Source organism: Pseudorasbora parva, chromosome 4 (assembly GCF_024679245.1).
Source record: "Pseudorasbora parva isolate DD20220531a chromosome 4, ASM2467924v1, whole genome shotgun sequence".
Lineage (NCBI taxonomy): Eukaryota > Metazoa > Chordata > Actinopteri > Cypriniformes > Gobionidae > Pseudorasbora > Pseudorasbora parva.
In genome coordinates, this window is record NC_090175.1 from 17,258,024 (window position 1) to 17,271,025 (window position 13,002).

Sequence of the window (13,002 nt, forward strand, 5' to 3'; positions counted from 1 at the left end):
ATTTATTTGTTCCTTACAAATAAGGTCCCTGAATGTCCATGTACTTTCAATGCTAATCAAGACCCAACCCAATTCAGTTTATTTGTTTGTAAAGCACCATTACAATTATTAAAAGTATTGACCAATGTGGTGTACAACATTCGAATTCTTCATATAAGAAATTACAAAAGGCACAGACAAAGACGCCAAGAAACAAGAACAAAAAACATACAGTGACTCAGGCTAGCACAGAAGATGTGCCTTCAGACGTCATTTACCAATATTTAAAGTACAGTACTTCAGTACAACTAGCACCTGATCGAGCCTTACAGAGTCAAAGACGTGTATCACCTTTTTAAAATGATTAAAGTAGAGAAATGGCTTTACTACTGCCATTTATTGTAAATGTAAAAATAAAAAAAGTTTTTGTGAACATATTGGGTGTGAAATTTGAATGAATTTTAAAAAAGAAAAAAGTTGCTTCAGAAACAAATTCAGTCAAGGGTATTGATGTACATATTTCCACATGAATCATTTTTTCATGTTGTAAAACATGAGCAGTTCTACTAAGTTATGGCACAGAGTACCTTAAAATTCTTTGTTTTTTAAATTTGCCATAATTAAGAAAACAGCCAATGCAACACGTAGGCTAATTTTATCTTGTACGTCATGTACCAGGAAGCAAAGCTATTATTTTGATACTGTTGTTCATCAGGTTTTTCAACATACTTACCTGAACTCTCATTGGTCAATTCCTCTTCAAAAGAAAAAAAACCTCTCCCTTTAAATGCAAGCTCACCTGTCTGCTTTGTTCAGTTGAAGGGTGACATTTAACGGATGACAGGAACTTTCCTTGCTATACGGATTAACTTGGATTGCCTTTTTTAACCCAATAACTAAAAAGTAAGTAGAAAAGTTTTTTTATTTTCAGTAGCCATATAAAATATAAAATGGTAGAAAAATAAAAACAAATAAATACAAAAATGTTTATGTAAGTGTACACTTTTTTTGTAAACATGAATTTGTAGAATATATTGTGTTTTATTAAATAAATAAACACTTGGTAAATATAACTGCATTTGTTTGTTGCTTATGCATTTGAAATTGACATCAAGATCAGCAGCCCTGATATTTTTCTTTCAATTTTATGTTGAAAGGAGAATTGTTTAATTTCGAATATTGGTTCATCATACATGTATACTTCTTCTTTTTTTTCAGTCGTATAGCAAAAAAGAAGATAGCAATGGAGTGGAGGATTATTGTACCCGTTCTGTGTCTAATTGGTAAGGACCTAGTAGTGAATCATTCTGTATCATTGCACTTAAATTACAAATGAAAGGGCTTATCAGAAATTATATTGTTAAAATACAATTATTTTAACAACAAGAAAAGAAAGTGACATACATTGTAATCCTTTCCCAAAAATCTAAATTTCCAACAATCCAGCTGTATAAAGACAGATCTTTAGCCTGTTGTTAAAGCTGTATATCATCATAGCAAATATATTTACTCTTAAAATGGAAAGCACTGCAGGCACAGGGCGTGGTTGGTGATGGATAGGCATCTAGCATTTCAGAATTAATGTCCATAATCAAAGTAATAAAGTAACTTTTCTCTTTAAAGAGACAGATTTTTACTTCTTTTTTTAATACAGATATTTTACAGATATATATATATATATATATATATATATATATATATATATATATATATATATATATATATATATATATATATATATATATATATATATATATATATTGTATAAGGATTGCTATCTTACCAGTATGCAACTGTCAGCCTGTAGTTTACTACATTGTAAACTATGATGTTAAATCTTCAGCAATCTTCTCTCAGCTTCTCTCATTTTCCCTAATTCCACCTTAAACAGGAATCATACATGTGCCTGGAAATGCTGCTCAAGACAACAGCACCATTGTATATCGATTCAGTCTATCCTTCAGCATCAATGAAACTTTCCAGATTGACTACTCTAACATCAGCAGTAATGCAGCTGCAAGCCTGATAAAGAACATCACCTCTGAGGTAATATTTTTGGTATACAAGGAGTGGTTAAATTTACACTGTATTTGGTTTTTGCAGTTGGTTCAGCTAAAGGTGTATATTAAAAACAAAATAAAATTGTTAAGGAATAAAAACAGATCAAATGTTTAATTATATCTACCTTATTTTAACATAAAAATGCAGACAACATTTATTTGCAGCATTAGAGGACGATACAGGATTTTATCGTTTGTCAGGCTGTATAATAAAAAAAAGAAAACAAAATTAAACATTCAGTATATGAGCTGTGTGGATAAATGTCTTAATCTGTGTGTTATTCTTTTGTAGGTTGAACCACTTTGCAAAAAAAACTATACAAACCTCTTACGCTTCAGCATCACGCAATTCAGGTAAAAGAGCTTAAAACTGTAAAAATCATGATACTTTAATTTATACATGTGTTTATTGTTTGGCTTATTGCTTGAATAGTTGGTTGGTTAGTTTGTTCACCCAGTTCATTCATTTATTATTTGAGTGTTTTCTCCCAGGAATGGGTCCATTTTGACAGATGGAGAACTTCAATTTAGCAATGGCTCCAAGCCTACTGTGGCAGATCTGACTCAAATCTTGAAGAATGGGAGCTTCACCTTCGCAATCATTAAGGATTCCATCAATATTACTGACATCACACCACCTCCTGGTCAGTGTGTGTTTTTACCCATTTAACTTTATATAATAATATTTTCCTGTTGTTAAATAAGGACTCAATGTCACATTATGAAATACTTTTGTTTAATTGCATCCCATTTTTGTTTTACCCAAAGCAACAACACCTGCAGCTCCAGCAGTTACAAATCAAACTGTTGCTACAACTCCAGCTCCACCTGCAAAACTTGCAAATATTAGTTTAGTGTTCAAAATTATTCAAGAATTCAAGGTCAACTACGCCAATCTCAGTCATCCTGAGACCATCGATCTGTCAAATAACATCACCTCTGAGGTAATATTTGTGTTCCTATATGGCATGGATGTTGATTACAATAGTAGTAGACACTGGCAATGTTATGTGTTGGCAATATTAAAAATAGAAACTACAATAGTTTGTTAAACACTTGCATTTTGTCTGTTTTAAAATTCAAAATATCTTGCAGCGATATTTGATCTGAAATACAGAAATGGCTTGTATGCAAGTAATATGATATTTATATGACTATTTTTCTATCTTTTACAGTTTTCTCAAATTTACAAGAAACGGTTTCCAACTTTCCACCGCATGATTATTCTGAAGTTGAGGTAAAACATTACTTTCAGTTTTGCCAAATGCCTTGATATCAAAATAGATGATACATGCAATATTTATTTATTTATTTTAAATAAAGATTGCTTTACTGACTGCTTTAGTTTATCAGTTTGTAAGTCGGGTGACCATTTAATTGTTCCATTTGGTCATTCAGTTGTTTGTTAGTTAATAATCTGACTGTATTTCAACATGGTTGATCTCCACAGCAATGGCTCCATTGCAGTAGATTCTGTCCTCCAGTTTGACTCCTCAAACAGTAGTGCTCCTAATGCGTCCCAGGTGGTAGACACCCTTACTGCCGCAATCGCCAGTGGAAATTTCAGCTTCAAAGTTGATAACACATCCATCAATGCCACTGTTATCCCAGATACCAATGGTCAGTGTATTTTACAGATGCATTTTTTTCCTGTTAAATACTTGTGTGTTACATTGTAAATCCTTTAAAAGAAGGCTATAGATTAAATATTATTGTAAATATTGCACACACACACACACACACACGCGCACACACACACACACACACATACACACATACATACACACACACACACACACACACACACACACACACACACACACACACACACACAGATTTGTAGGATATGCAAAATGCTGTCTTTGTGTTTGAGATTCATTGTATCTTGGTACTCGTATGAAGTGTCAATAAATTGTGACTCATTTTCTCTCAATTCTACCCAACAATGGAAAAATGACGACTGCTGCTGCTAATACTTCAGCTGCAACAGTCTCTCCAGGTTCTGGTCTTACAGAATTTAATATAACCTTCAAAATGAATGAAGTCTTCTCAAATGATTATTCAAATATGGCATCTGCTCCAGCCGTAAAACTGGCAACAAATGTCACCACTGAGGTAATTATTTTGTCCTTTAAATAATGGTAATATTTCACTTGAAAAAAAAAAAACATTTCTCTAGATTATCATTATAAATGTAAATCTATCCTGAACTATTTATTCATTTATTACAGCTTGATAAATGTTACAAAGGCTTCAGGAACTTTAATCGCTCGTTGGTTTGGCGGTTCAGGTAAAATATTATTCAATTCTCTAAATCCACTGTAAAATGGCATCACCACAGCTTGATTTTACATCTGTCTGTTTAATGACTGATTGTTTTTTTGTTTGAGTAGTTTAAATGATAGTAGCTTAGTAAGTCACTAGACCAGTTGTTGCATTACGGTTTTCCCATTCATTCCATTGATAAATGTATGAATATTATCCTCTTGTAGGAATGGCTCAATTTGGGTAGATGGCCTACTTGGATTTTTGAACGGCACTAATCCTACCGTGAAAGATTTGGCAACGAGTCTTGCTGATGCCGTGAGAAATGGAACAGTCAAATTAACAATTGATCCAAAAACTATCACAGTTACAGACTCCACAGGACAATCTGGTCAGTATACATTTATACTTTTGTGTTTATATATACATAATTCTTTGATTTAAAAGAAAAAGATGTACAAAATCTATACAGAATATGTCAACCCTTAAGGAAGTAAAAGTAACATGAGAATGAAAGAAGTATGAGTAGTGTGGACTGTTGTGTTTACAGTCAGCAAAAGCAAAACTGAATGAATGAATGAATGAGGAGGGCTTGGAAGTCCATAGATGATTTAAGATGCTATGTAAGGGGTTTCCAAAGACTAAAATAACCGATAATTAATGTGTATTTCTTTTCATTTCATGTTTACAGCTAACAGATCTCCAGTCCTGGCTAGTATGCTCACAGCTTTGTGGATGACCATAGCATCACTTCTGTTGTCAGCTGTGATGCACTAATCACAAATGCATGCCACCACAAAATGATTGTGACATCTCTGATATTTTCAGTCACATTCAGAACCAGCAAAGCAAAAAAAGCAAAACAAGTCAAGTTATGAGTTAGCTGTAACATTTACTAGTCTTTCTTGCCAAATATAGAGCATGGTGATACAAAAATATGTTTCATTATTTTACTTTACCAAAAAGCACATTGTTCCTTATTGTACTCTGAGCTGGAGAAATAATGAGGATCGGTTTACTGAAGCCAAATCTGAACATTCCTCTATGCTGCAAAAATGCCACAGGTGTCGATGTATTAGTTAGATGCTGAAGATCTAATTTCTTTTAATTATTTTTGTAACTAAGGTACACATGTGTAATCTATGTATTTAATCTTTGAGTAATAGCAATAACAATGTTCTGATAAATCTGAACATTCCTCCTTGCCATATAAATGGCACATGTGAAGTGTATATTTAAAGGTTTAATAATGTGATTCAGAATTGACATTGTTTTTCATTTTTTTTCTCAATAAAACATATCTTCCTATGTATTAGTTAGATGCTGAAGATCTATTTTTTGTAAAAATAATGGTCCACATGCAATCTATGTGTTTATTCTTCGAGTAATAGAAATGAAAACAAGTTCTGTATTATGTTTTATGAACTCCTTATGTTTAATAAAATGAAGGGGGAATCCTACTGTTTCATAATGTCAATGCTTTAAGTATACTTCACAAACCTTAAAAATGTAAGGTTATTCATCTTCAAAAATACATAAAATATCAGATCAACCACACTAGTGTAAAACAAATACACAAAACATGACATTTACTGTCCTGTAAATCTTTTATATTTATACAAAGATTTCAAATCTGAATACAAATACTTAAATATTTGTAATTATTTTAATTACACATTAAAATAATTAAAAAGGACAACAAAAAGACAAAACGAGACTTAAAATATAGTAGGCTAATATGAAATATCAAACAAATAATGTTAACAAAACATACAGTAATCAAAAAGAATAAAGTGAATAATCTTATTTTATAAACCAACAAATAAATGTTTTATCTACAAACTATTGAACTGCACAAATCCCATGATGACTTACCATAAATAATATTACTTTTTTAGATCATATGATATCATTTTACAATACATTTTCATTTGTTAACATAAGTTATCTACATAATTTAACATGAAAATATAATGAAAAGTGCTTCTACCACATTTATTAATATAAGCGAGTGTTAATCTCAGCATTTACTAAATTTTGAAGATCATCTGGTTAATGCACTGTGAGCTAACATGAATTAGAACATTTGGTAACACTTTATAATAACTACACACTTTGAAGCATTGGTTAAGCATTAGTAAATAGTTAATTCATCATTTATAAAGCATTAATAGTCATTAATAGGCAGTTTATAAATACAGATATAAATGCTTTTTTGTTGATTTGTAAGCATATCTATAATGTGTTTAAAAATTGTATTTTCCTACTTTATAAATTATACATTTGTCATTCCTAAATTAAGTATTACATTATTTACAGAGCAGTTATTTAGTTGTTGTCAGTGGTTCATATGATCATTTAGTGTAAGTAAATGGTTAATAAACTATTTAAATGTACATTTATACATCAAATTATTTAGACATATAGTAATAGTTACTCAGTGTGAATAAATACTTTATTAACATGTATTACTGTAGTTCATGATTAGTTCAGGTAGTTATAAAACATTTAGTAGTTGTCAGTTAACTATTTCTGTGAGCTCATCTAAAGTGAGGGCTATTTATGCCCCGTAAGACTTTTACAAAGACTCAGTTCTCTTCTGAACAGAAAAAAGGAAACGAACACAACACAGAGGAATATAGCTCATAGAAATATTTTTTTCAAAATTGGGACCGGGACCGGCGGATTAATATATTAATATGAGAATGAATAACGGGTTTGATTTTGGACACATGGAAAACGGGATGAATTCTCCTGTACGCCGGAGGGACTTTGAGGCGAACTGTCACTGGGCTAAGGATTTTAGTGACAGGAAACGGGCCAATAAATTTGGGTGCCAACTTATTACAGACGGATCGGAGCGGAATGTTCCTAGAAGAAAGCCCCACTTTTTGACCGACGACGTATACAGGAGGTTTCAGCCGGTGGCGGTCGGCCTGAGCCTTGGTGCGCGCTCCCACCTGAAGAAGAGTCTCACAGGCTCTTCTCCATGTGTGACGACACCTCTGGATAAAGGCGTGAGTGGAGGGAACCGCGACTTCAGATTCCAGACTGGGAAATAATGGTGGTTGGTAACCTATACTACACTCAAAAGGCAAAAGACCCGTGGATGATACTGGTAACGAGTTATGCGCATACTCAACCCATGAAAGTTGTTGGCTCCAGGAGGAAGGATTCTGAGTCACTCTACATCGTAACATTCTCTCAAGGTCCTTATTGGCTCTCTCGTTCTGACCGTTAGTCTGGGGATGAAACCCAGATGACAGACTTACAGTCGCTCCCAATAATCTATAAAACTCCTTCCAAAATTTAGAAGTAAACTGAGATCCCCTGTCGGAAACCACGTCAATCGGGAGGCCATGGATACGAAAGACGTGATCTACGACAACAACCGCTGTCTCCTTGGCTGACGGTAATTGGGCAAGGGAATAAAGTGTGCCGCCTTCGAGAATCGGTCCACTGCGGTTAAAACCACCGTATTGCCCTGAGATGGCGGGAGACCAGTGACGAAATCTAGCGAAATGTGGGACCAGGGTCTCGAAGGGACAGGCAGCGGTTGAAGAAGACCCTCAGGGGGGGCGATTGGAAGTCTTACCACTAGCGCAAACCGAGCAAGCCAAGACAAAATCTCGGACGTCACGAGCCATACGGGGCCACCAGAATCATTGCTTGACCAAAAAGCTGGTACGAGAAACTCCCGGATGACAAGCCACATTGGAAGCATGACCCCACCGAATAACGTCTGACCGTAATCCCTCCGGAACAAATAATCAACTCAGTGGACCTCCGGGCGGAGGTGTTACCCCATCTAAAGCCGTGCGGACCTTCGACTCGATCTCCCATGCAAGTGATGATATAACAAGTCTCTCTGGTAAAATGCACTCGGGAGTAGACGGGCGTTCGGAAAAATCAAAGATATGAGATAACTTTTAACGGTTAACGGATAACGGTTTGATGTTCTTAGCCTTACCCGGACGATAGGAAAGGGAAAAATCGAAACGACCAAAAAAAAGAGCCCACCGAGCCTACCTGGATTTCAAACGTTTGGCGGATCTGATGTATTCCAGATTTTTATGATCGGTCCAGACGATTAAAGGCACCCCCAATCCCTCTAACCAATGACGCCATTCTTCCAATGCAAGTTTTACAGCCAAAAACTCTCTGTTACCAATATTATAATTGCATTCGGCCGTTGATAAGCGATGAGAAAAAAACGCGCATGGGTGCATCTTATCGTCTGCGGCGGTGCGCTGGGAGAGCACTGCACCTACCCCCACCTCTGATGCGTCAACCTCCACCACAAACTGAAGTGAAGGATCAGGGGCTACAAGGATGGGAGCCAAAACAAAAAGCGGCTCTTCAGGTTAGAAAATGCAGTTTCGGCTGCATTAGGTTAAGGCAGTCAGAGGCGCGGCCAGTTGGCTGTAATTGCGAATAAAACGCCGGTAAAAATCAGCAAATCCCAGAAATCTCTGCAGGGCCTTACAAGAATCTGGGATTGGTCAATCCACCACAGCCTTAATCTTGTCAGGATCCATGCACACCCCCTCAGATGACACAATGTATCCCAGAAACGGAACTGACTGTGCATGAAACGAGCACTTCTCCGCCTTGACAAAAAGCCCATTCTGAAGCAACCTTTGGAGCACTCGTCTGACGTGTTGAACATGTTCCTGGAGAGAAGAAGAAAATATCAATATATCGTCCAGGTAGACATATATGAACTGATCGACCATGTCTCTCAACACGTCATTTACGAGTGCTTGGAAAACGGCTGGGGCGTTGGACAGGCCGAACGGCATGACCAAATATTCAAAGTGTCCCCTGGGGGTGTTAAAAGCCGTTTTCCACTCATCCCCCTCTCATATGCGGACCAAATGATAAGCGTTGCGCAGATTTAGTTTCGTGAATATGAATGCTCCCTGCAACCGCTCGAAGGCTGAAGACATCAGCGGCAAAGGATAAGTATTCTTTACCGTGATGTTGTTCAACCCTCGGTAGTCAATACTCGGTCGCAGAGAACCATCCTTCTTACCCACGGAAAAAAATCCGGCGCCAACAGGGGACGAGGAAGAGCGAATGAGCCCGGCTGCCAAAGAATCAGAAATATATTTCTCCATGACCTCCCTCTCCGGGTTAGAAAGAGAGAATAAACTGCCTTTAGGCGGAGAAGTTCCTGGCAATAACTATATCGCACACTCATAGGGACGATGCAGAGGAAGAGAAGCAGCCCGGGACTTACTGAACACTCTCCTCAGGTCGAGATATTCCTCTGGCACGTTAGACAGGTTCACCGACTCCTGTAACACAGAACAAGAAACAGACGGACAAGCAGACACTAAACAATCAGCATGACACTCTCTGCTCCACTCCGTGACCGTCCCTCGTCCCCATTCGATCCTGGGCCTGTGTTTGGTTAGCCAGGGATGACCCAACACTACTGGCACAAGTGGGGACCTGGAAATTTAAAAAAAGTCTGTTCGGTGTGGTTACCGGAAGTGATGAGGGTGAGCATACCCGTCTTTTAGGTGATGTCGGGTAGGCTTTGTCCGCCGAGAGAGTGCACAGAAATCATCCGCTCAAGGGGAAACATGGGAATCTTAAACTTTTTGGCAACAGTATAATCCAAAATGTTCCCCTCAGCACCTGAGTCGACAAGTGCCTGACAGCTGTGATCGCCCACTGCCCACTGCAGTCTTACCGAGAGGAGAATGGCTGATGAGGATTTGTCCAAAGACATCCCGCCCGACAGTAACCTCCTTCCTACTGTCGGGCTCTGTCTTTTACTTGACATGATCTAAGGTAATGCCCCGATCCTCCACAGTACAAGCATAATCCTCTCTCCCGCCGATGTTGTCTCTCCTCCCGGGAAAGCCGAGCCCTACCCACCTGCATGGGCTCGTGATCGAAGGTGTGGCTGACTGCACTCTCCTCTCCTCCTCTGGGAAGTCCCCGGAACTCAAAACTTGTGACAGGGTGTGTCAGCTCTCTCAAGTGCAAGTGCAATAGAAGTTTATTTAACAGATACTCAGTAACCTCCAGCACTATACGGCAATAAGCCGAACTCAATCTCATAACAATCGAAACAGTCACAGTCCGTCTGGATTCACGCACCGGCGAAGAACTGACAACGACTGGTAGATTCGAGCAGCGGCGAAGATGACTGACTCGGGCAGGCAGGTTCACGCACCGGCAAAGAATGAACAGGCACAGGCAGGCTGGCAAAGCAGGGACCGCAGTGGACAGGAGCTGGCAAGAGAACGAACCTCCGCAAGCGGGTGCAGAAAACCTCAGGAACACCGACTAGGAAGCCGGAGAGCAGAGAGCAGAAGACCAGACAGGGCCAGCGTCTGCAACGAACTGACAAACAGAACACGCAAACACACACGTTAAATAGAGCGCTAATGACACACAGCTGACGCTGATAATGCTCAGCGCTCAACCTAACTACGCCTCACAACAAACACACGAGGGCGAGTCAATGAACCCATGAACCGTGACAATAATCTAATACTTAATTTAGAAATTATAAATTGATAATTTATGAAGTATGAAAATACAATTAATTAAGCACATTATATATATATATATATATATATATATATATATATATATATATATATATATATATACAAGAATAACGCAATTATAGTTGTATTTATAAACTGCCTATTAATGTCTATTAATGCTTTATAAATGATGAACTAACTATTTACTAATGCTTTATTAATGCTTCATAGCGTGAGTTGTTATAAAGTGTTACCGAACATTCTTATTATCTAACATTAATAACAATAATGCATTAACCCTTGTGTGACCGTATGGACATTTTTTGTCTATGTTAATGTTAACTTTTGCCAAATTTTGACACAGGTGTGTATTTTTATTGGAATTTTAATATTTCTCTACAAAATAGACATTTTGGACAAAAAAGTCCCCACTGAATCCCATTAAAACTGCTATTCTATTTCACAGGGCTATTTAACTATAAAATGATGCAGTCTTTGTTATAGGCTTTCTGTTAAGTGCGTGGGCAGAAAACAGGATCCAAATGAGAGTTAGAACAAGGATTTATTACTCTCAATGATACAAATGCATAAAGCACAAAAAGTCACGGCAGCGTCGGGAAACAGGTCCAATCCAGTGGATAGACAGATAAATCCAGATCCAATCCCAAGTAATCAGTGACCCCGCCTACAACACAACCACACACACATTCGCTGTGTCTCATTTCAGAAGACTGCGTCCTCCGGAGGACGCATTTGAAGGCTGCATACGTCATAAGGCCGTCTCATTTAAAAAAAGTGAGTAGGACACTCCAAATGCGACCTTCGAATGCGTCCTTCTTTCTCAGGATTTCGGAGTGTGCATGAGGTATAGCCTTCGCGGCTGGAGATAACCCACAATTCTTTGCGTCGCCATTAACAACCGCCATATATATATATTTTTATATTATATGAAAAAAACTGCAACACTGCCAGATATACATGCAAGCGTGGGTGTGCCGTTTAAAATAAGTTCAAGCTTGTTTTTGTTTTTTAAGCTCTATTACCTCAAACATAGTTGTGGTTAACAGGACTACAATCCTTTAGTGCTTTTTAAACGTTTAGAACAGTACATTGCTGTCAAGACAAGAAACATTTCATTGTAATTTTCAAGTTATAAATAATTTTCATTCATATAAACTGGCGTGAGTGGTAGAGGCTGAACGTGTTGGCATAGCAACGTGATACTTCCTGCCTGTGTGTCCTACAAAGGACGTCTCGTTTAATTCTGACTGAGTACACACCGTATACTGCATCCTACTCAGGACGTGTCCTCCACCTTTGAAATTTAACGAAATGAGACACAGCTATAGAGAGGAAAGAGACGATGAATTTATGAACCGTGACACTTTCATTCTGTTGACACAGCTTCAACATTAAACTGTGTGGGTGTGTTAGTATGGATCTTAGAGCGTGGTTCGTGTGTGTACAAAAATGAAAAAATAAACAAAAAATGTTGTGTGCGTGTGCTTATTATTTTTAATATTTGAGAGAGAAACCTCTACTTCAAATCACAAATCCCATCACTGTGTGCACAAGTGGAGCTCATAATGGGGAACATGTTATGACCCTAACCCTAACCTAAACAAAATCTTACTGAAAGCTAATTATTTTGAGATATAATGAACCTGACTTGAAGGCCTTTTATGGTATTAAGGTGGGAAATAAACAAGGTGATTGAAAGGAGAGTAAAATCAGGGAACGGTATGTTGTAGGAGACGTGGAATGCTCTAAAGTTTCTCCAAGCGGTCACATAGGATTGGAGAGTCCTAAGAAAAACCACTTGGAGGATGGTGTTGAGCAATGCGTTGAGGAGGGGTTTTAACGGGTGGGTATGGGAATATAAGCTGCGAATAGTGAGGGACTGGAGTTGGGAATTTATCCGTCTCTGGAGCCAGAGTCCTGAATATCTGAAATAGAAAACAAGACAGAGTCAGCAACTTGGTTTCTGATCCAGGAACGTGTTTAGCAATTATGAATATATGTTACTAAATATAATATAATTGATCGCAATATAATTATATTATAATATTGATAATAATATTGATCGCAAGCTGAAATCCAAGCGAGGCACCTTAGAAGTGGCATTATAGCCGATGCATGGGAACGACCTTTATTTATGTAATGCACCGTTGTGTCATTGTTGAATGCCC

The 13,002-nt window shown here is 37.6% G+C and overlaps 1 protein-coding gene across 1 annotated transcript; it reads left to right on the plus strand.

Moving 5' to 3' along the window:
- Positions 1 to 824: 824 nt before the first annotated feature.
- zgc:111983 (uncharacterized protein LOC550501 homolog) lies at positions 825 to 3,280 on the plus strand. The gene is made up of 7 exons (XM_067442483.1): positions 825 to 882; positions 1,198 to 1,262; positions 1,871 to 2,025; positions 2,332 to 2,393; positions 2,532 to 2,683; positions 2,808 to 2,983; positions 3,215 to 3,280. Exons 2-7 carry the CDS (start codon positions 1,223 to 1,225, stop codon positions 3,278 to 3,280), a joined length of 651 nt encoding a protein of 216 aa, XP_067298584.1. The 5' UTR covers positions 825 to 882; positions 1,198 to 1,222.
- The last annotated feature ends 9,722 nt before the right edge of the window (positions 3,281 to 13,002 follow it).

What these genes read in the sequence shown, in the direction of transcription:
- zgc:111983 (XM_067442483.1), top strand. Translation starts at nt 1,223, where the DNA reads ATGGAGTGGAGGATTATTGTACCCGTTCTGTGTCTAATTG. An exon ending in ACCCGTTCTGTGTCTAATTG is followed by an intron (nt 1,263 to 1,870) that starts GTAAGGACCTAG and finishes CACCTTAAACAG; the next exon opens with GAATCATACATGTGCCTGGA. An exon ending in CAAATAACATCACCTCTGAG is followed by an intron (nt 2,984 to 3,214) that starts GTAATATTTGTG and finishes TATCTTTTACAG; the next exon opens with TTTTCTCAAATTTACAAGAA.